This window comes from Mesoplodon bidens, assembly GCF_964165515.1.
Source record: "Mesoplodon bidens genome assembly, chromosome: 9".
In the NCBI taxonomy this organism is placed as follows: domain Eukaryota; kingdom Metazoa; phylum Chordata; class Mammalia; order Artiodactyla; family Ziphiidae; genus Mesoplodon; species Mesoplodon bidens.
Genome location: NC_138166.1, coordinates 55631632 through 55654051, shown reverse-complemented (window position 1 = coordinate 55654051; position 22420 = coordinate 55631632). Strand labels below are relative to the sequence as shown.

At 42.3% G+C, this 22420-nt stretch overlaps 1 protein-coding gene across 4 annotated transcripts in view; it reads left to right on the top strand.

The window, feature by feature from the left end:
• The window catches only part of OSBPL3 (oxysterol binding protein like 3), a 203989-nt gene extending 182269 nt beyond the window's left edge, over nucleotides 1-21720 (top strand). For all 4 annotated transcript variants that reach the window (XM_081244980.1, XM_081244977.1, XM_081244979.1 and 1 more), the window contains 7 exons: nucleotides 4959-5022; nucleotides 8269-8347; nucleotides 9778-9922; nucleotides 13347-13491; nucleotides 16797-16923; nucleotides 18236-18358; nucleotides 21363-21720. In XM_081244980.1, coding sequence (XP_081101106.1) covers nucleotides 4959-5022; nucleotides 8269-8347; nucleotides 9778-9922; nucleotides 13347-13491; nucleotides 16797-16923; nucleotides 18236-18358; nucleotides 21363-21459 — 780 coding nt within the window. In that variant the 3' untranslated portion in view covers nucleotides 21460-21720. The remainder of the gene's footprint in view (nucleotides 1-4958; nucleotides 5023-8268; nucleotides 8348-9777; nucleotides 9923-13346; nucleotides 13492-16796; nucleotides 16924-18235; nucleotides 18359-21362) is intronic.
• The last annotated feature ends 700 nt before the right edge of the window (nucleotides 21721-22420 follow it).

Here is a 22420-nt window from a genome sequence, read left to right as displayed (position 1 = left end):
ATAAATGCTTAACTCTGAACTTAGGGAAAGAGAAAATAATTGGCAACTGTATTTTCCCCCAAATCAGGCCAGTATCCTTGGCATCCTCCTTAATAGCTTTCTCTTATAATCCACGTCCTATTCATCAGCAAATCCTAGGATCTTCCTTCCAAAACCAGCCATTTTCACTGCCACCCCACTGGTGCTGGCCACCAAGCCCAAGCCATCAGCCTCAATGACTGGGCTTGTTGCGATAGACTCATCAACTGGTCCCTTGTTTCCATAGCCAATTCTGCACTCAGCAGCCAGAGTGATTGCTCTCACGATTTCCCCAGTCACTTGGAATCAAATCCCAAGTCCTGGCTGTGGCCTACAAAGCCCTGCAAGATGCCACCCCCAGATATCATGCCTCCTCCCACTTTGACTCATTTAGCTTTAGCCATGCTGGCCTTTTTTTTTTTTTCTGCTGTACACGGGCCTCTCACTGCTGTGGCCTCTCCCGTTGCAGAGCACAGGCTCCGGATGCGCAGGCTCAGTGGCCATGGCTCACGGGCCCAGCCGCTCCGCGGCATGTGGGATCTTCCCGGACCGGGGCACGAACCTGTGTCCCCTGCATCGGCAGGCAGACTCTCAACCACTGCGCCACCACGGAAGCCCCATGCTGGCCTTTTTGCTTCTCCTAAAACATATCGGGCATTTGTCAGCCCTGGGTAGTGGCTGTGTCCTCTGACCTGGACATACTTCCCTCAGCTATCCGTGTGGTTAACTGCCTTATTTCTCTTAGTCTCAGAGGTTTCTATCACAGAGTCCTGCCCCTACCACCCTGTCTGATATGATACTTCCACTCACCATCTGCCATCCTCCATCCTCATCCTTGCTTTATTCTCCTTTACTACTGACAAATTCTGTGCTTATTTGTTTAATAGTCTGTCTCACCCACTTCTGCACTAAAATGTCAACTCCAGGAGGGTAAAGATTTTTGTTTCTTTTGTTTCTCATTGTATCCACAGTGACTAAGACAGTGCCTGACACATCACAGGCAATCAGCAAATGTTTGATGAATGCCTTGGTCCCCTCTGTGGGTGATTTTTGACCTGCCACTTGTTCTCTTTTCCACAAGCAGTGCTTCATGGTTAGAGACCCATCCAGAACTAGGAGGACTCTATAGTTATGTCTCTGGACAGCTGCAGAATTGATGTATTTAAGGGTTTATTTTTCTAAATCTGAAGAAGAAAAACCTACAAAATACACACATATTGAAATACACTCTTGATCCATATTCTCCTCTCCTTACCACCCACTTCCTATAAAGTGCATTCTCAAAGCATAAATCACAAATGATTAGGTCAGGGTGAAGAAAGACCTCAGATATACAAATAAATTACAAGAATTCTTAACTACCATGGGAACTCATTGACTTTGGGATTGTAGAAAAAAAGATACATATAAATATTTGCACAATAAAAACCATGTAAACTAATTTCCTGAATGTTTGAGATTCCTTACCAGTCAGAAATTGCTCTTATTTGATTGGAATGGAGAGGAAGTGATGGAGAGAGATACTAAAGGACTAGTCTAAAGTGGCTTTAGCTAGCAGGCTAACAGACAGTGTCTACTGCGGGGCTGAATCAGTTCAGACTCAAAATCTAGTGCCTTTCTATGCCTGGGTTACAATGTAATGAGAAGAGAAACTCAACCAAATCCCATACAAGCAAACACAGGTTCGATTGTGCACATTCTCTATTCCAGTAGATTTTAGAGAGATTACCGTCAACAAAGATTAAATGATTAACTGTGAATTACCCCTTTCCATGGGTATTAAAATTAATCAAAGACTTAACAGAATCTTCTCCAGTCGGCTGGCATCCACTGCCGCCTCTGATGCTAGGATTCAAAGAAAACAGATGTTAGAATGATAGCATTTTGAAGCCAGAGGGATTCTCAGACCTCATTTTACAAAGAAATAAATGAGAGGTTGGAAAGGTCAGACTCAGAAGATTCCTTCTCCAAGTATCCATGAGATGGGACCTTAATGGTGTGCCGAGGCTCTGGGGAGGGACCAGAGCCCAACTTTGAGAGCAGTCATTGAGGAGCAGCTGAGGCATCGCAGGAAACAGCATTGGATTTGAAGTCAGAGGACCTGGGTTTAAAACACTACCCTCATCACTGATTAACTGTGTAACACTGGGCAGGCTCTTCACTGGAAAGAACCCGTTTCCTGATTTATAAAATAAGGGTAGTGAAGGCACAAGGTGACCGTGAGAGCTAAGTGGAAATACCACTCATGACAAAAAGTTAAAATTTAATCTCTGCTTACTCCATACCAGCATATGACCCTGGCACTTTCCATGTGTTATCTTTTTGGGTTTGCAAAGTCAGTGGTACTAGCCCTATTTTGCAGATGAGGTAATTGGGGCCCAGAAGGTTTTAAAACACACTCAAGGTCATACAGCCAGTAGATGATATTGCACAGTTAGGTTCTAGATCTGTGGGACTCCAGAAGCTCTCCCTCACTCTCTGACACTCATGCGGCACATGGCAGAGGCTTCAGAAATGTTTCATGAATAAATAACCTGTTGTAAGGAAATATATCAAAGAAAAATAAGGCATCAATTTAATTTCCCTGGAAAGCTCTGTAAACTTCCAAAAAGCTATGTGCACCAAATAAATCACTCCCAAAGGCCTTTTTAAGCCAGAAAGAAAGAAGCGAAATCACTGATATTTCAATGTTGAGACTAATGCATTCAGAAAACATCCCTTGGACCCCATCTAAAGGCACTTTGTTAAGCATTGATTCATTAACCTGACACAATCATTTTAAAAGGTCAAATTAGCATTTTATGGGACATATGTATACTTTATGGTATGATAGGCTTTTTATAATTCATATGGACAGTATATTTATCCTTGTATTATGGGATTTTAAATTATTACAGAAGAGTTTATAGTTTTTATATATTGTATTTTGCTTTGATGTTTATATTTAGCCAGACTTATAAAATGCCAAATTCTTGATAAAGACTGTGATCTTTACGTTTTTTACTACATAATTTCTGTGGGGATGAATATGATCTACTTTATAATAATCTACTTTAAAACATGCCTACATTATGGGGCAGGGGAACATTCCATAGCTCCTCTCCCCTCCACTGGGGGGTGGATAGGGCAGGTTGAGTGAAGAAGTGAGGGGTTGGTATTGTGTTGCCCTAGTTTAGTTTTATATGATCCTGAGGTTTAAAAGTTAACTCCACTGTTTTTGTTGAGAGCTAGTGGGAAAAGAAGGGAAAACAGGGGTGTAGCGGTTTGTGATATAAAGTATCTTCAGGGGGTTGGATTGAAAAAGAAGACGATGAAGGAAAGCAGAGAGTTGCATTTTAGGAGTGAGGTTTCTAAGTCAGTGTTTGAGCTGAAAAGCCCATAGGCACGGGGAGGGGGCTCACATTCTCAAGAGACCTCTGAGAATTAAGACCATCAAGGGACGGTAAATGTGGACCTCCCACCTCATATTGGATCTGGGATTTATGTTCATCAAGACCTGAAAGATGCCTGCCCTGTTGACATCTTTGTCCCTACTTTTCTCTGAGCCAGGCTGGTACCATTGCACTCCCATCAGTTGAACGTGTGTGTGGCGTGACTCACGATTATCCTGTCCCTGCCGTTCTCCACCTGGAGGAGGGCCACAGAAGTGGTTCTTAAACTGTTCTGTGTTCACTGCAGTCCAGGGTCCAGAGCAAGGCGAGTGGTTGTGGATTGGTCATCCCCACTTCCTGCCACACCTGTTCACCTCAAACCGGGCTCTGAGTATATTGAGTTCTTCATAAAATATGTTTGAAAACAGGGTGTGGCTGCTTAAGGATTTTTTGTGTGTGAAACTTTTTTGAAAACCATCTGTAAACCAAAAATGCTGGGTTTCACCTCTACTTCTTCCCTATCAGTGTGTTTGGGAAACATTACTGTTACTTAGTCTTTCTAGTTTCAGTCTCTTCATGTGTAATATGATGGCTTTGGCCCAAATGCCCTAAATGTAAGATACCTTTGCTAAGAACCAGCTAAGTCAGAGAAATTTCTGTAAACGCCACTAGCAGCATTACTCTGGTTTTACTAATACCGAATTATGATAACAGCACATATACTGCTCTCGTGCCTTGCATGTTACTGAGATAATGAGGAAATTAACTGAGGAGTCATTTTCTCTTTAGCTTTTTCATTAGTGAATAAAACAGAAGTAATGACCTCAGTGATAAAAGGCAGGGAAATGAGCTACTGTACACGTGACTCTCTTTTCTAGAATGTAATTGCATATTTACTCAAGATATTTTTATGAACAAAGAATGAACAAAAATTTTTTCTTAGCAGTTGACTAACATTTCTTCCATAATTGTTTAGCTCTTGTTTTTTATAAAAACATTCTTTTTTTAAAAAAACTCTCTTGGATTCGTCTTCTCGTCAGTGATTTAAAAAGTGGCTGGACTATGTGATGCAGAGTTTTCAAAAGAGTAAAATCTGCTGAGCCAAAGAGCATTTGTGTGTTGCTTAGGAATATTTACGTAACATTTAAAAGGTTCTACTACTTGACATCTTAATTAAAACATTTGTGGGTACTTTCAGAATAGCACTGATTTTGACCTTGGTAGCTAATGTCAGATTAGATGATTTATAAGTGGGCAGCGCTTGCATCTCTGCTTTTGTTTTCATGTCTTTCAAAACACGTCTCTACCCTCATCACTCATCACTTGGCTGCTTTTTCCCCAGGCTTCTGGAGGCTTCCATTCACAGGGTTTTCCTGACAAATTTGAGCAAGACAGAGCTGACTATGTCAGGAGCACCCTCCTGAGGACAGACTTATTGAAGGGAAACTAAACAAGTTTCCATTCAGTTAAGACGCTGCAATTTTATTACATCTCAGTGCAAGGGAGAAAGAATGGATTTCATGAGACACAAAAGTTAATTTTTTGTTTTTTTGCCTTTGTTTCCATCAGGTCAGCCACCATCCACCTATTTCTGCATGTCACGCCGAGTCTGGAAATTTTGTTTTCTGGCAAGGTAATGTGCTCATATATTTGACTTCTGTCATTTTGTGTAATGGTATAATTTATTTTATTCAGGAACTACTGTAAATGCTTGTTAAGATCAAAAGTGGGCCCTGGACTTGGGCCTTATTGGAAGAAACTGTACCACTTGATGTTCTTGCCTCTCACCTCTGAACAATAACTGCCATTTGTCGACTTCATAATTCAAGATTCTGGAGGATAATTTAGTTGTTCTCTTCCTTAAAAATCCTCAGTCTTTGTCTGGGCCACCACCATTGTTTATTGCTATAATTTTTCCTTTATCGCATTCCATGGTGCATTCCATGGCCATTTGAAATGCCTCATGTATTTCAAGACATTAAATATTTACAGTTATTTATCAGATTCTAGACAGCAGAGGGTTCTTTTGCCTTTGAAAGCTTTAAATTTTATTTCTGAAATTTTACGTTGCTGACTTTTTTTCAGTTTGGGGTTGTTCCTGTATTCAGTTCATTATATTTTGAATTTGGGAAGGGATGGCTTGCTCTGAAGAATAAATAAGGCTGCAAATATTTCCTAAATGGATTAATTAATTTTGTTAAATTATTTATTCCAAAATCAGAAGGTGCTATAGAAAGAAAATTTGAGCATCCCAGGTTTTTGAACAATGAGCACGTCAGTTTATTTATTTATTTATTTATTTATTTTTTAATTTATTTTTGTTTTACATGTCAGTTTTTTTAAAGATTTTTCTCTGCTAACTGGTTAACACCTGATTTGCCACACTGCCTTTTTTTTTTTTTTTTTTTGCGGTACGCGGGCCTCTCACTGTTGTGGCCTCTCCCGTTGCAGAGCACAGGCTCAGGACGCGCAGGCTCAGCGGCCACGGCTCACAGGCCTAGCCGCTCAGCGGCATGTGGGATTCTTCCCGGACCAGGGCATGAACCCGTGACCCCTGCATTGGCAGGCGGACTCTCAACCACTGCGCCACCAGGGAAGCCCCACACTGCCTTTTTTTAATGCATCTATAAAATTTAAAAGATAAGAAAGAGTATTTTGTGAAAAAATTTCCTTCCCCCATTCCAGTTCGTAGCCATCCAGTTTCTCTCTCTGGACGCAATATTACCAGTTTAGGTTACAAGTACCATGGTTTCCTTTCTGAGTCTTTGCTACTAAAGTTTAAAATTGAAGCTTGACTGGAGACTTCTCTTTCACCAAAACCCTCTGGAAATAATTCCCATAAGATCTCTAACCTCCTAATTGCTGTGTCATTGACCTTGTTAGCACTTTATTATTTTTTTTTTAAGTTAGGTATTAGGTAATGGGAGGGGTCTTCTTCAAGTACGTCCTGTGTGCTCCTTACATCAGTCAGAGTTTTCTCCTCCACTCCCTTTGCTTCTTCTTCATTAGCTTCTTCCTGGGCAATCCCATGTCTCCATAAGCCCACGACTGCCAAATCTTGCTTTTTTTAATCCACTTTGACATTTTTCTGCCTTTTGATTAGGTTGTTTAGATCACTTACATTTATTGTGATTATCAACATAGTTGGATTTAAATCCGGCCTCTTGTTATTTGTTTTCTGTTTGTTGCATCTGTTCTTTGTTCCTCTTTTCTTCTTTTTTTACATTCTTTTGGATTAATTATTTTCTGTGATTCCATTGTATATCCTTTGTTGCCTTATTAGCTGTACTTCTTTGTTTCATTTTTTAGTTGTTACTTTAAGATTCATATTGTATATCTTTAACATATCACAGTCTCTTTTCAAGTGATATTATGCTACTTAACATATAACAAAGGAAGCTTACAAAAGTGTACTTCTGTTTCCCCTTCCCCAACCTTTGCTATTGTGGACAAACATTTTACTTACATATGTTATAAACCCTGTCATACATTGTTACTAATTTGCTTTAAACAACCAATTATCTTTTGGGGGGTAATAGCTTATTGAGATATAATTCATATGCTATACAACTCACCTAATTAAAAGGTACAAGTCAGTGGTTTTTCATATATTCACAGAGCTGTACGATCATCACTACAATCAATTTTAGAACATTTTCATCACTCCAAAAAGAAACCTCTTTTCCCACCTTTTAATGGCTCCCCACCCCCACCCCACCCCCGCCTTCCAATTTCTGTCAAGCTCTTCCATCCTTAGGCAACCACTGATATTCTTTCTGTCCCTATGGGTTTGTCTAGTCTGGACATGTCATATAAATAGAATCATGTAATATGTGCTCAAGAGCTTCCTGGTCCCAGCCCACCTCTCTCCTGGACCACAGCCATGACCCCCTACTGTCCTCCCTGCATTCACCTTTGCTCCCCTATGGTCTGTGTATTGTCACCCAGCAGCCAGAGGGATCGTCTGCCTCTGCCCTTCTTTTTCTATTCCCTGTCTCCCTGATGGCACTACCATTCATGCAAGTTGGAAGAATCTGAGGTCATCCACAAATTCTCCCCATCTTTCACAATCTGCATCTAATTTGTCACCCAGTTTTATCTCTGCTTCTTTAATGGTTCCAGGATCATTCCCTTCTACTCCATCCCTACCACCCCTGTCCTGGTTCACTTCATCCTCATTTATCCCTTGAGCATACAGGTCACCTGCTTCTCATCTCTCCTGTTCCTGTTCCATTCTCCATACTGCTGCCAATTATGTTGGCAAAGTCTGTATCTCATCACATCAATTCTCTGTCTAAACAAAACCTTATTTCCCCCAGTGCACCCAAATCAGACTTCTTAGCCAAGCTTGTAGAGCCTGCTGTTTTTTGCACTCAAGCTGTTTTTCTACTCTTCTCTCTAAACAGTCTGAGACCCAGAGGACAGAACCACACCCTGTTCTCTCGTGTCTTCTCATGTCTTCTGCCTTAAACTGCTTTTTCTCTACCTAGTGAACTGTTTATTCTTCAAGCCCAGTTTAAGCGGCCCCTTTAGACAAGCCTCTTCTGATGCCTTCCCCAAGCATGTTGGGCTTTCCTTCTCTGGTTCCATTTCACCTTACAACATACCCAGTTATGGCCCGTGCCTCTCTGGGGGGCCTTACTTGTTTTCACTTCTGTATGCCTTTCCCACTGTGAGTTCTTCCAAGGGAGGGACTTTATAATTTTAGTTTCTCTGATTCTGTTCCAGATACTCAGTTGCTACTTATATTGAATAATAATGAATTTTATTATGAAGAGATTGTCCTATATTGTGGTTGATCATTTATCCAGTCTAAGAACGCTTTGATCTACCTAGCTCTCCTGCTAAATATGTAATATTTGGTATTATTTCATTTCAGACATGAGATGGAAGAACAAATTCTGGGGCAAATCCATGGAAATTGTTCCCATTGGCACAACCCATGTGACTCTGCCAGCGTAAGTTCTCCTTCTATGGTTAGGAACTTTATAGAATTTAGGGCCAAGGTTTAGGAACAGGATGCCCATTGTCCCCCGTGGTGCTGAGTGTGTTTTTTTCTGTTAATGTGTTTGACAGTAGCTTCAAATGTTCTTCATTTTGACAGTCTCACATTTTTGTTCTCTCTAATGGAAATGCTTCCTGGACAGCAAAGTTCCCGAGTAGGGGCTTTAAAAAATACATTTCTACTTTCTAACACAATTAAGAATGATAATATTTCTTTAGCACTGTTGTCCTGCCTCACTGTCAAAAAATTTTTTTAAGAAAGCTATGGCCTTGATCTTCAGGGATTATTGATACTTATTCATAAAGCAAAATGGTAATCATTATGGCCTCTGGAACTGGGCTACTGGGACTCATGTGCTCACACCACTACTTACTAGTTGCAAATCCTTGGGCAGGTTACTTAACCTTTCTGATCACCAGTTCTCTCATCTATGAAACAGGGATAATGAACCATCTACTTCATAAGACTGTTGTGAAGGTTAAGCAGTTACGGAAAGCACTTAAAATAGTAATTGGCACATGTTACGTGTCATTTAAGTGTTTGGTCTTGTTACCATTATCCTCATAATTATTATTTAACTCCATAAGTCATATCTGAATACCTTCTCATTGTAAAAGTTTTAAGATATATGTATCTTAAGATTAATGTGTAAAACATATATGTGTGTGTGTATGTATACAGACACACCTCAGAGATATTGCGGGTTTGGTTCTAGACCACTGCAATAAAGCAAATATTACAATATAGTGAGCCACATGAAATTTTTGGTTTCCCATTGCTTATGAAAGTTATGTTTTATATACTTCACAGACATGAAGGGAGCAAATGCTGTTGGAAAAATGCTGCCAATAGACTTGCTCTACACAGGGTTGCCACAGACCTTCAACTTGTAAAGAACACAATAAAGTGAGATCTGCCTGTATACATATGTCCCTAAATATACACACCTACACGTGTATATACATAAGTATATATGTGCATGTGTGTGCCTGTATGTACACATTCATGTGTGTGCACATATATGTATGTGTGTAGAGAGCACACTGTGGAAAACCCCTCTACCCTCCCCTTGCCACTCTCCTTTCATAGTTTGGTGACTTTCGACACATCTCCTCTGGCAAAGGACAGAGTGGGTAGTTCCAGGAGACCCCCAGCTTCTAGTGGAGCCTCTGGCAGCCTCCAGGGTCTGACCTTCACCCACCTCCCAGCCTCCTGAGAGGGTGAAAGCTCTTAGACTGCCCAGCACGGCTCAATCGGTGTTGGTTCCATTAATGAAGGAATGAGTAATTCATTACAGGACTTGTTTTTTCAATAGCAGTGCTTGTTTGCATTTGCTGCTGGCTGCTCTGGTAGTTTTGTTACTTTCACTGCTTCTTCCTTTAGTTTTGGAGATCATTTTCAGTGGAACAAAGTGACCTCTTGCATCCATAACATCTTAAGTGGGCAGAGGTGGATCGAGCACTATGGAGAGATTGTTATCAAGAACCTGAATGATGATTCCTGCCACTGCAAAGTGAACTTTATAAAGGTAACCTGGGTGGCCTGTGAGCTGTGGCGCTGGACAGGCCTCAGCAGAGCTGGGCCTCAGGGCACAGGGTGTCTTGGGAAGTTTGTCACCTTCACTTTTGTTCCAGTAGACAAGCAATGCCAGGTGCTCCCTGGTCCCAGCCCCACCTCTCTCACCTGGACCAGGGCCATGGCCCCTCCTGGCCTCCTTCCTTCCACCTTTACTCCCCTATGGTCTGTCTTCAGTGTGGCAGCCAGAGGGACCCTGTTGAAACATGTCATCATGTTACAGTACGGATGAGCCTTGAACACATTATGCTAAGTGAAATAAGCCAGACACAAAAGGACAGATATGATTCCATTTATATAAGGTACCTGGAGCAGCCAAATCCATAAAGACAAAGTAGAATGGTGGTTGCCAAGGGCTGGGGACTGGAGGGAATGGGGAGTCATTACTTAATGGGTATAGAGTTTCAGTTTGGGAAGATGAAAAGTTCTGGAGATAATAAGGCAGTGGTTACACAACATTGTGAATGTACTTAAACCCACTCCATTATACACTTAGAAATGGTTAAAACAGTAAATATTATGTTATATATGTTTAACCACAATTTTTAAAAATGCAAGTCATGCCATTTTTGACCAAAATTCTCTGACAATTTCCATCTTTCTCAGAGCAGAAGCCTGCATCGTTCCAATGGCCCACGAGACCCTACAGAGTCTGCACTCCTCACCCCCACCACCCCTCTCACACACACACACACACACACACACACACACACACACACACACACACACACACACACACACACACACACACACACACACACACACACACACACACACACACACACACACACACACACACACACACTCCTCTCCAACCTCAACTCCTGCCACCCCACGTTCCCTTTTTGGCTCACCATCCTCGAGCTGCACTGTCCTTCTTTTTCTCTCTCCATTTCCTTCTGCTCGGGCCCCTCTCCCCAGATCCTTCCATCCACCTTGTTAGTCACCCTCTATCATACTCCATTTTCTTCAAAGTGTTCATTACCATCTGCAGGTAGCTTGCTCGCTGTTGCTTTACTTGCTTCTTTTCTGTTCCCCACACCCTCCTTGCCATTCCTGACTCCAGAAAAGCAGAAGCCTGGTCTGTCTTGCCCACTGCTGTGGCCAATGCCTGGCAGTGGTGCCCGGCACACAGCAGAGGCTCATGGACATTCACAGATTCTCCTGGGGCAGAGAGCCTGGAATAGTCTGCTTACCTTTCCAGCTTTCCAAATTCCTTGACTTGAGCCCTCTCCCCAACTTCTCTTCCTCCTGAAATTTCCTCATGTCCTTAAAATTCTCATGTTACAAAATGGCCTTCAAGTGCTACCCTCCTCAAGGAATATTTGCATTTAATTAAGATCAAAATCATAAGCCAAAAGATTAGGTTCTAACTGTGGAATGTCACACGGTACCTCTCTGCACCACTTGTAGCAGGTGGGGGACATTATGGAGAGGTGGATGGGGATCTTTATTATATCCTATAAGTCAAACTGGGTTGTAGATAGACATAAAGCTGGTAGTGATTTGGCGTAAAATACAAATGACCCTGCCGTGAAAGCTTCATCTAAGCTCTCTACAAAAAGAAGCAAAGGCGGGCTTCCCTGGTGGCGCAGTGGTTGAGAGTCCGCCTGCCGATGCAGGGGACACGGGTTCGTGCCCCTATCCCGGAAGATCCCACATGCCGCGCAGCGGCTGGGCCCGCGAGCCATGGCCGCGGAGCCTGTGTGTCCGGAGCCTGTGCTCCGCAACGGGAGAGGCCACAGCAGTGAGAGGCCCGCGTACAGCAAAAAAAAGAAAAAAAAAAAAAAAGAAGCAAAGGCAACCTGGGGCAGGGACATATATAACTGGGAGATAGATAGATAGGTAAATAGACAGACAGACAGATAGATAGATAGATAGATAGATGATAGATAATCCAGGTGAGAGCTGCCTTGTTCTCAGAATTTTCCCCAAGGAAGTGTGCTCCACTCCCATTTCTACCAACCACTTGGTGCTCGTCCACTGAGGACCAGCGAACAAATTTTCATAGCGATGAGAGATGAACAGAATTAGAACACTGGACGTGCCTCTGATGTTGAAAGAGAATCTGAAAGCAGAGGCAGCCGTTGCCTGTGGAACATGACTGCCTCCCTCTGTGGCTTCCCATCATTGGACTTGTTGGCAAATATCTCTAAAGAGGAAGTCTGACTCCTGCTTTAGGATAAACTGAAGAGCCTGGGCAGTGTTTGTCTCCCTGTCCCCCATCTTTACCTGACTAGAGAACTCACTGTTACCTTTCCGATTCAGCTCTGGGGTACTGCTGTACTCTGCCCTTGCTCCTGTTTTTACCACAGACTTGGTTGGCATGGGGAAGCCAGTCTACCAGATATGGCCTGGAAATGTCACTCAACTTTATTGGTTTCCAAATGTGGATTCTGTTTTGGCTGAAAATAGTAGTAGGATTTTTTGATTTATGGAGTAATGCCTTCTGGTCTTTTGCAGAGATTTTTAGGGCAGCCAGGTAATTGGGAGAATTTAAAAAATCAACACTAGGGAGTTAGAGCTCCCTCTGCTGGCTGCAGTGTGGTACTGTATATGTAAAACGCACAAGGCTGAGCCAAAATGAGTTGGTCTCAGAACAGGACCAATTCATAGTGGGAATACGGGTTGTATAAGGTTCCTGTAAGTTAGGTGAACAGATCTGGTCGGGGGTGGGGGGCGGAAACTAATAGGAGGAACTGAAAATTGATGGGTTTACAAGCTTGGTTAAAAAAATTCGTTGGTGGGCTTCCCTGGTGTCGCAGTGGTTGAGGGTCCGCCTGCCGAGGCAGGGGACACGGGTTCATGCCGCGGAGCCGCTGGGCCCGTGAGCCATGGCCGCTGAGCCTGCGCATCTGGAGCCTGTGCTCCGCAATGGGAGAGGCCACACCAGTGAGAGGCCCGCGTACCTCAAAAAAAAAAAAAAAAAAAAAAAAAAAAATTCGTTGGTTTACAAAGAATTGTCTAGTTCCTTCAGAGAAAAAATTACATGAGTTACATTTCTTTTAAACTGCAGTAGTCAGAGCCACAGTGACAGCCAGGAAATAGCTGTTCCGGAGGGGGTGCTAAGGGCCAGCCCCTGCTTGGTGGATGTGTGAGAACTGAGCCTTTCCTTTCTACTATGCATGTAGTGAAAGTCGAAGAAAATTGTCTTACACAAATGTTGGTGGTTGAGTTACAAACTGTAAATAAAGTGCTAGCTTTTTACTTTTCATTAAATAATTAAAAGTATGATAAAAAAAAAAACAGAACCAGCAAACCATATGTAGCATAGAATCATTCTTATGGTACTTTTTCTCTCCTCTTTTGTTTCCTCTTAATATCTGTAATAAATTGACCCCAAAACACTAAACAGATGACTCTCATTTGACTCCTAGGCAAAATACTGGAGCACTAATGCCCATGAGATTGAAGGTACAGTATTTGACAAGAGTGGAAAAGCAGTGCATCGGCTATTTGGGAAATGGCATGAGAGCATCTACTGCGGTGGTTCCTCCTCATCCACTTGTATCTGGAGAGCAAGTTAGTATCTGGTTAATCAGCCCCAAGCAAAAGGAGGCGGGACGTGGCCAGAGGAACCGCACATGGGTGGGCGTCAGTGTCCATTCGATGTATCTAGCCTCTACCTGCTTTGAACTATGTTGGAGCTACTGGCCCATCTTTCATTCACCTAGTTATATCTCAGACTCATCCTCAAGCTTAACAACACCTCTGTTGGGTTGATAGGTCCTGGGTTCTTAATTCCAGAACAAAGCCATTGCTAATCTGTGGTCACTCTGCCTTCCAGTCAACACACATCATTCCTTCGCCTATACTGGGCACTATGAAAGAGTATCAGTGAGGTACAAGAAGTCATTCTAGAGTAAAGATACAGGGAAAATTCTTACTGGAAAAGTAGAATGACCTACAAGAGTTAGGGGTCCCCTAGACTCTCCCAATACCATAAGCCACTCCAGTCTCTCCTGTAATTCTAGAAGGATACTAAGTGCTTGAAGCAGCTGAGGGGAAAAGGGGGAAGGAAGTCAAACCTTTATAATGGCTTAAAGCATTAGGATATGTGCTATGCACTTAACAACAAATGGCAGGGGGTGGCCCCAGGGTTGTTACACAGGCAGGTTACCTGTGTCAAGAACACAGGTCATTGAGGGCCCATCTGCCACTTCCAATATGGTGGTGGTGTTTCTTCCCATGGATGCAAAATGGTTGCCTCGATTCAATATCTTATCCCCCTGTGACAGCTCACTAAGCAGGGGAGAAGGGAGGACAGAAGAGCTTTCTTCAGTTGTAACTGTCTTTTCTCAGGAATGAAATACTTCCTAGGATCCTGCAGTAAATGTGTCTTCATATCTCATCAACCTGAAGTGGGTCCAAACCCATCCCTTAACCGATCCTGGGCAACTGGGTCGGCAGGAGAGATTCAGATGAGTTTAGATTCATCCCCTAGGGAGTGTACAGTGACACCCAAACAGATGAGTTTGCTATTAGCAAGTAAGAAAGGGAGATGACTGTAGAGTGGGCAAGCAAAAATGTCTCTTTCAATGGGTAGCAGCCACATCTTCCACCGTCGCAGAGGTTGCCACGAAGCTAGAATGACTTAGCACCATGGCCGCCTTCCTAGCTTCAGAGGTTCAGAGGCACGCATGGCATTTTATGAATGAGACCCTTGCTCTCCTTTGCTTAAAGAAGGTATCACAGATGAGAGCTACCATCGGCTCTGGGAGTTAAAGTAGTACCTTGACAACAGTGTGTAAGCTGTTATTCTTGTTGCTGTTGTTGTTATTCATTGACTTTATGTCTCTGCCTTGGCTGTGAGCATCACTGGCCTGTCTGCAAGAAAAACCACTGTCTCCACTCTGGTGATTGGGAGACTGGGCTGGATTTTTGAAGGCATAGTAGGAAGTTTGCTATTATTTTTATGCTTAGGATCCCCAGAGAATTAGAATTAGACAAAGTGGACTTCTGAATCTTCAGAAAATGGATCTTCAGAAAAGTCGTGGAAAGCATTTGTATATTTGGACAGCTAGAGCTAAGGCTACAAGTGGATTGGCTTAGTCTACATTTGATTTATCCAATACGTAAATTTGGGTATTTTTAGCTTGACTTTTAGCTGGATTCATCCCCTGGGGAGTGTACAGTGATGCTAAGTGCTTGAAGCAGCTGGGGGGAAAAGGGGGAAGGAAGTCAAACCTTCATAATGGCTTAAAGCATTAGGATATGTGCTATGCACTTAACAATTAAATTAAAGTTAACAATTAAAGTTAGGGCAATATGCCTGCATTAATCTGCTGGGGCTGCTGTAACAAACACCACAGACTGGGTGGCTTAAACAGCAGAAATTCATTTGCTCACAGTTCTGGAGGCTGGGTGCTGGCACATTCGCATTCTGGTGGGAGTCTTCTTCGTGGCTTGGCTGCTAGATCAGGGCCGACCCTTCTGACCCCGTTTAACCTTCGTTCCTCCAGAGGCCTCATCTCCAAAGACAGCACTCTGGGGGTGGGGCTTTAACATATGAACTTTGAGAGAACATAAACATCCAGTCCATAACATTCCGCCCCTGGCCTCCCAAAATCATGTCCTTCTTACGTGCAAAATGTGTGTATTCCACCCCAGCAGCCCCAGAAGTCTTGACTCATTCCTGCATCAACTCTAAAGTCCAAAGTCTCATCCAAATATCATCTAAATCAGGTACGGGTGAGATTTGAGGTATGATTCATCCTCTCCAGCTGTGAGTCTGTGAAACCAAAATGTGCTTCCAAAACACAGTGGTGGGATGGGCATAGGATAGACATTCCCATTCCAAAGGGAGAAAGAGGAAAGAAGAAAGGGATGACAGGTCCTAAGTGAGTCCAAGACCTAGCACGGCAAATGCTGTTGATCTAAAAACTGGAGATCATCCTCATTGGCTCGATGCCCCACCCTCCGGGACCACTGGGACTTTGCCTGGCTCCCAAGCCCCGCAAGGCTCTGGGTGGTGGCAGCCGGGCATGTTGAAGCTGCACAGCGGCCGGGCCATTTGAGCGGTAGAGGCAGCCTTGCCCCCTGAATCTGTGTAGTCTGGGCCTGTGGTGGGAGTGGCAGCCTGATGATCTCTGAATCACCTTCAGAGAATTCCTCCCTTTTCTTGAAGGCAATGCATGTTTCCAGCTGCGTAGCTCTCTGGTTCCATCTGTAAAATAACAGTAGTCCAGCAGCCTTGCTTCATTCAGTCCCATTTTCTCTGTCCCCTTTGGTTCCAGCTGGCAGTGTTTCTGCCATTATAATCCCATCTCTATTCCTGGCTTCTGCTGAGGTGGTTTAAAATTAAAATATGTAAGATTTGGAGGGGCCAAGTATTGGTGAAAAGAAGAGCAGGACTGGAAGTAAAGAATAATATTTATTGACCTCTTGGTATGGGTCCAACACTATTCTAGGTACTAGACAGAGTTTCAGGAGAATTTGACATCTCTTAAATGAAAAACTGATTCTCTAGAGTGAAAGTCTTGTTAGTCAGGAAAAATGGACCTAGAGTTCTTTTTAACATGTTTATTTTAGTAACAAATTATTTTTATAACTTAAATTCTATAGAAACTTCTTGGTATTTAATATATTTGCTATAGGACCACACAAAGAAGACCTTATGCTTGTAGGTAGAAGGAAGCTTATAGAGAAGAAAATTTATAGAGAAAAATTCAGCACGTCTTTGTGAGCCAGAATATTTTAATAGAAATGGAAGGGTTTAGAGCTGAGAGAGAAAAATTGTAGCTGGTCTGAGATGAAAAAGGTGAAGGAATTAAGATGTAATGTGAATGCAATGCAAGTCAGAGATGAATGATTTCTTTTCCTTTTAGATCCCATGCCAAAAGGCTATGAGCAATATTATGGCTTCACACAGTTTGCACTGGAATTAAATGAAATGGATCCATTGTTAAAGTCTTTATTACCACCTACTGACACTCGATTCAGGCCAGACCAAAGGTAAGGATTTTTTTCAGATCTTTATCTCCAGAGATGTGAAACTCTTTGTAAAAAGTCTTGGTAACATCTCCCAGGCCACCAAAGGAGCCTAAGAGGCCTTTCTAATTAAGACTCAAAACCAAGAAGGCAAAAAATAAAATCAAATTGATAGAATTTGACTTTATTTTTAAAAAACCCAGCACCCTTCTTCATGGTAAAGTAAATAAAATGTATACCCGGAGTCAAAAGATGAGCGACTGAGAACTCTATACTTGCAGCTCACGTCATGAATTGGTTCTAGAAATCAAGATCAATCCATTAAAAAAAAATAGACATAGGGAAATGAACAGTTCACAAAATAGGAGATGCAGGTAGCCCTTAAACATATGAAAAGCTGCTCAGTCTTACTCAAAAAAACCCACAAAATTTTAAAACCACGCTGTCGTACCATTTCTTTACCTATCAGATGGCAAAGACTCAAAAGTTTGATTCACTCTGAGGCTACGGGGAAGAGGCACTTCAGTAACATTGCTGGTGGAAATGTAAATTGCTATAATCCCCATAAAGGACAGTTTGGTAATAGATATATTACAGACTCACCCTTTAACCCAGCAATTCCACTTCTAGAACTGTCTCCTTAGAAATATACTAACACATGTGCAAAATGACAGATATATACAGTCCTTCACTGCTGCATTAATTTTAACAGTAAAAAATTGGGAACATCCCAAGTGTCTATCAATAGGGAATTGTTTAAATAAATGCAGGTATATCCACACAATTGAATATTATATATCTATTAAAAGTGAAAAGTTCTGTATACTACCAAGAATCAGCTCCAAGATATATGGTTAAGTAAAAAGTAAAACAAAACAAGATACCAAAGTATAGACAGTATGTGTCACCTGCTTCCGTTTATGTTCTTAAAAGGGAGGGGGGTAAAAATATATATTAATGTGTGTTTATATACAAATCAGGAATCTCTAGAAGGATGCACAAGAAACCGGTAACGGTGGATTACCTGCGGTGGGGGGCCTGAATGTCGGTGGGATGGGGAGGAAACAGGTAGAACTGGAGACGGGAATGAGAGAGCAAGATTTTACCCCAAATTCCTTTTCATAGATACAATTTTTTGAACCATGTCTGTATCACCAATTCAGAATACAATATTTTCCCTCATTACCTCCAAATAATGTTTTAAGGGTTGAGGAGGGGGCTTATGTATAGGAGAGTATTCTGAATATCCAGTCTTGCGCACATGCAGTTCTAATAGTAATGATTGTTACATTTCCTTGGTGTTCCTATTCCTTTATCTTTTTCCTCAATGCCTCAGGTTTCTAGAAGAAGGGAGCTTAGAAGAGGCCGAAATACAAAAGCAGAGGATTGAACAGCTGCAGAGAGAAAGGCGGCGGGTCTTGGAAGAAAATAAGGTGGAGCACCAGCCTCGGTTTTTCAGGTATGTGTGCAGCTGGGGTCGTGTGGGTCATTGTTGGCAGGCACTGGCGATGCCTGATGCTTCTGATGTGAAGAGAACAGACAGGGGTGTCCTCTCCCCACGAGAGAGTGTTCTCAGCCCTTTTCCTGCTTCAGAGTGGTGACATCCCTCCTCTGTGAAGGCCCGACTTTGTGGGGACACTGCCCCCAGGCTGCCCCGCTCAGCCCTCCTTTGTTGCATTCCTTGGTCTCTCCCAGGGCCTCTCCCAGGACTTTGCAGAGAGGTGCTCAGTAAGTGCTTGTGGGAGAAGCAACGAGACCAACCAAACCCAGCTCCCAGTACCAGGCCGGCTTATTCAAGCCTTGTCTAAGGTTGGTCCCCCAAACGGGTAGATTCTACACAGTGATGGAGATAATTAGCTATCACCCTGTTCTTCACCAAACTAGAACTTCCAAGTAATCTAATTCTTGAATTGCAGAAGTTCCAATATACTGGGGCTTGAATTTGGAACACTTAGTATTATTTTAAAAATAGCTTGCTAGGAGGGTCTCGTTAAGAACAGACTGAAAGATTTAGAAGGGGCATCAGAGATCATCCGCCCTTCACCCCCTCTTTTATTTTAACTGCAAAGAAATGAAGGCCCAGGGGACATAGGTGATCTGTGGAAAGACCCAGTGGAATGTACCAGACTGGGGCTGGCTCTCTTGACTACAGGCCAGGGCTTGATATGGTTTTAGGGGTTTTTAGTTTGTTCATTTTTTTAAAAATCAGCAACGGAACAATCACAGGTAGAAAAGCAGCCAGCTCCTGCCCTACCTATTCCCCCAAGTCTTCTTTTCAGGATTTTGTTGTTGTTTGCAGGGATTTTTTGGTTGTTATTATTTTTTAATGGGCAACAGAAACACTTTTAGGAGGATTTAGCAACTAATCTATCAGCTGCATCAATAAAATTATATATTTCCAAAACAGCAAAATAGCAACAAGTTATGTTTTATCCCCAAAGTCTTATGTCCTTTCCCCTAAAGTTGATGTGGATTTTGATCATTTCACAAACTTAGAATATGAGTGATTGAAGATCAGTAGGCCAGAGTTTTATCCCAGAATATTCATAACTTCATTTAAACATTTAAAAAATAAGACACCTTAAATTATTATTTTTTTATAAAGGCAAGGGATAGGTAAATGGATAGACCAACAGACTGATCAATTGATTTTGGTAATATCTGTTAAAGAGGTTCATTAAAGTATTTTTAGGATCATTAAACATTGTGGATAACCAGACTGTCTCAGGAACTAGATAAGGAGATTTATCAACTTGATCTGATGTAAAAACCTCAAAAATGACTTCACATAGTCTGTGGATCTCTGTGGGAAGTGAACTAACATGTAAATGCGAAATATAAAATGTTATCTGGGCTGTCAGTGAACCATGTAAGAATTACATCTGGAATGGACAAGGACTGAACACAGCTGCAGTTCTTTCTCCTTTTGATTGTCTGTAAAATTATCAGAGTATTAGATGTGGCAAGTAAAACTGTGAGAAAAGGTGAGAATTGTTCAGCAGTAGCAGTCCGGGAACTGTTCCAATTAGACGCTGGCAGAGATGACAGAGGAGCATGGGGACTTGGACGTTTCCGTTGACACTCACTGAGGAGCCACGAAAACATCACTGGAAATTTCAAGGGGAAACTACAGCTCTGGCAGCGATAGTCGTCTTTGTTTCATAGTACAGTATCTGATATGCAGATCGATTTATTTTAAACACATCCCTTTATTGGAATAGAAAAACAATTGTGATAAAAATCTATGTTCCTGCGAATGTGGAAAAATAGGCACTCCTCCCTTTTGTTTCTAAAACATATGACAGTATCAGTCCACATTACAAGTGCGCATACTCTTTGACTCAGAAGTTCAATTTATAGGAGTTTTTAATATAACTCATCTCTTGCACATACAAAATAACATATGTTTTGTTTATAATAGCTAGAGGTTGAAAACAACATCCTCAGGGCCCACCAGTAGGGTACTTATTAAATCATGGTCCATCCCCACAATGGACTATCACGCACCTGTTTAAAAAGAAAAAAAGGAAGCCCTTTTTGCCAGAGTCACCGAACTTCTCCTGCAAAGGGCAAATGGTGAATATTGTGAGCTTTGCAGGCCATGAGGCCTCAGTAGTAATGACTCAACCCTGCTGTGCAATGTGCAAGCAGCCATAGACAATACTTAAATGAATGGGCATGATGTGTTCCAGTAAAATGGTATTACAGAGATAGGCCGAAGGCTGGATTTGGCCCTTGGGCTGTAGTGTGCTGACCTTATTGTGACAGTGGAAAAGGATCTCTAATATATATGTTATATCAAAAACTCAAGGGGTGGGAGACCATCCAGGGCTACCATTGAATGAAAAATAGGAGAGGAGTGGAGTGTGAGTGTGCATGCGTGCATGCTCACACACGTGGAATTTCTCTGAGTGAAGCTGCTAAGATCATTGTCTCTGAAGAGAACTGGGAGGCTGGGAGTAGGAAGAAAACATTCAGCTCTCCACTCTTTGGTACCTTTTGAATTTAGATCTATGTAATATATTATCTATGCATAGAATAGTGAACCAAGGCTATTCACTCCAGGCTGTGATTCCAATTCCTTCCAGTACCTTTCCTTTTTACTGTTAATTGATCACTTGATTTGAACAACGTGATTGATTTGTAACTTTTACGTGGCCATACCCCAGGTGGTGGCTGTCATCCCAGCCCTGTTTTCTGTACGACAGACTCTACCCTCACCCACTTCTCTCAGAAGCACCCATTTCTCACAGCCTCTAAGTTGGAGAAGTCAAAGTCAGAAGTAGCAAAACGGTTTCCAGGCTTCCTGCTCCCTTGCTGGTCCAGTACTGGACCACAGGGACAGGGGAGCAGGTGCCAGTGATAAGCTGGGGAGGGCGGGCGCGGGAGGAACGGGGTGAAAAGGAGACAGAGACTATGACAGTCTTGTCACAAGCCTTCAGCAAATTCTTTCACTTTCACAGGAAATCCAGCGATGACTCTTGGGTGAGCAGTGGCACCTATTTGGAACTTAGGAAAGATCTTGGTTTTTCCAAACTGGACCATCCTGTCTTGTGGTAAAAGAGGAAAGAGCGATACACCTTTGTACTTCTCCCGTGTTTGCTTTCTGAAGCCACAAACCTGTGTCTGTATATTTAAACAATATCATCTAGAACAATCACTTGTGCTTCTTAGCTTAGTGTTGTATTTAAGTATATATTTTCTTCAGTAGGTTTCTTTACAATTTCAAATGTTATCGCAATTGTTTATATGAATGTAGAACACCTTGATATTTCTTTTTATATATAAACTATTTAATAAAAATGAAAGATTGAATGTTAACATGTGGGTTACAAAAGAAGCTTTAACACTAATTTTCCAAAGGTTAGGAAAATTCTAATTAAATGTATGCCTTATAAAATTATGTTGGAAAAAAATCCATCTTTCCCAGGTGCGTTAAGAAATAAGAATACGAAGGGTTACTCACCTGTGTGCAAGCTACCCAGGTGTTTTTTTTTTTTTTTTTTTTGTGGTACGCGGGCCTCTCACTGTTGTGGCCTCTCCCATTGTGGAGCACAGGCTCCGGACGCGCAGGCTCAGCGGCCATGGCTCACGGGCCCAGCCGCTCCGCGGCATGTGGGATCTTCCCAGACTGGGGCACGAACCCGTGTCCCCTGCATCAGGCAGGCGGACTCTCAACCACTGCGCCACCAGGGAAGCCCCACTACCCAGGTTTAATTTGGTAGCTCAGATATCTTTTTGCCTCAGACAGCTTTTGAATTGCTCACACAGAACAATTCTGCTGGTACTGGAGTCTGAAGAATATTTGCATTTGCGTTTTAGTGCTTGGGGGAATGGTATACGATTAGTGGGATGTATGCTTTTATATAAGATGGATATGGCAGCTTCTCAAAGAGGAAGCACTCGAACTCATCCCTCCCTATAGTTTCATTGCCTTATGTGCAATTGTACCGTTACTCAGAAAAATTGTTGATAATCCGAGAAACCCCTGTTAATTAAATGTCAAAATGAAATCCCAGGC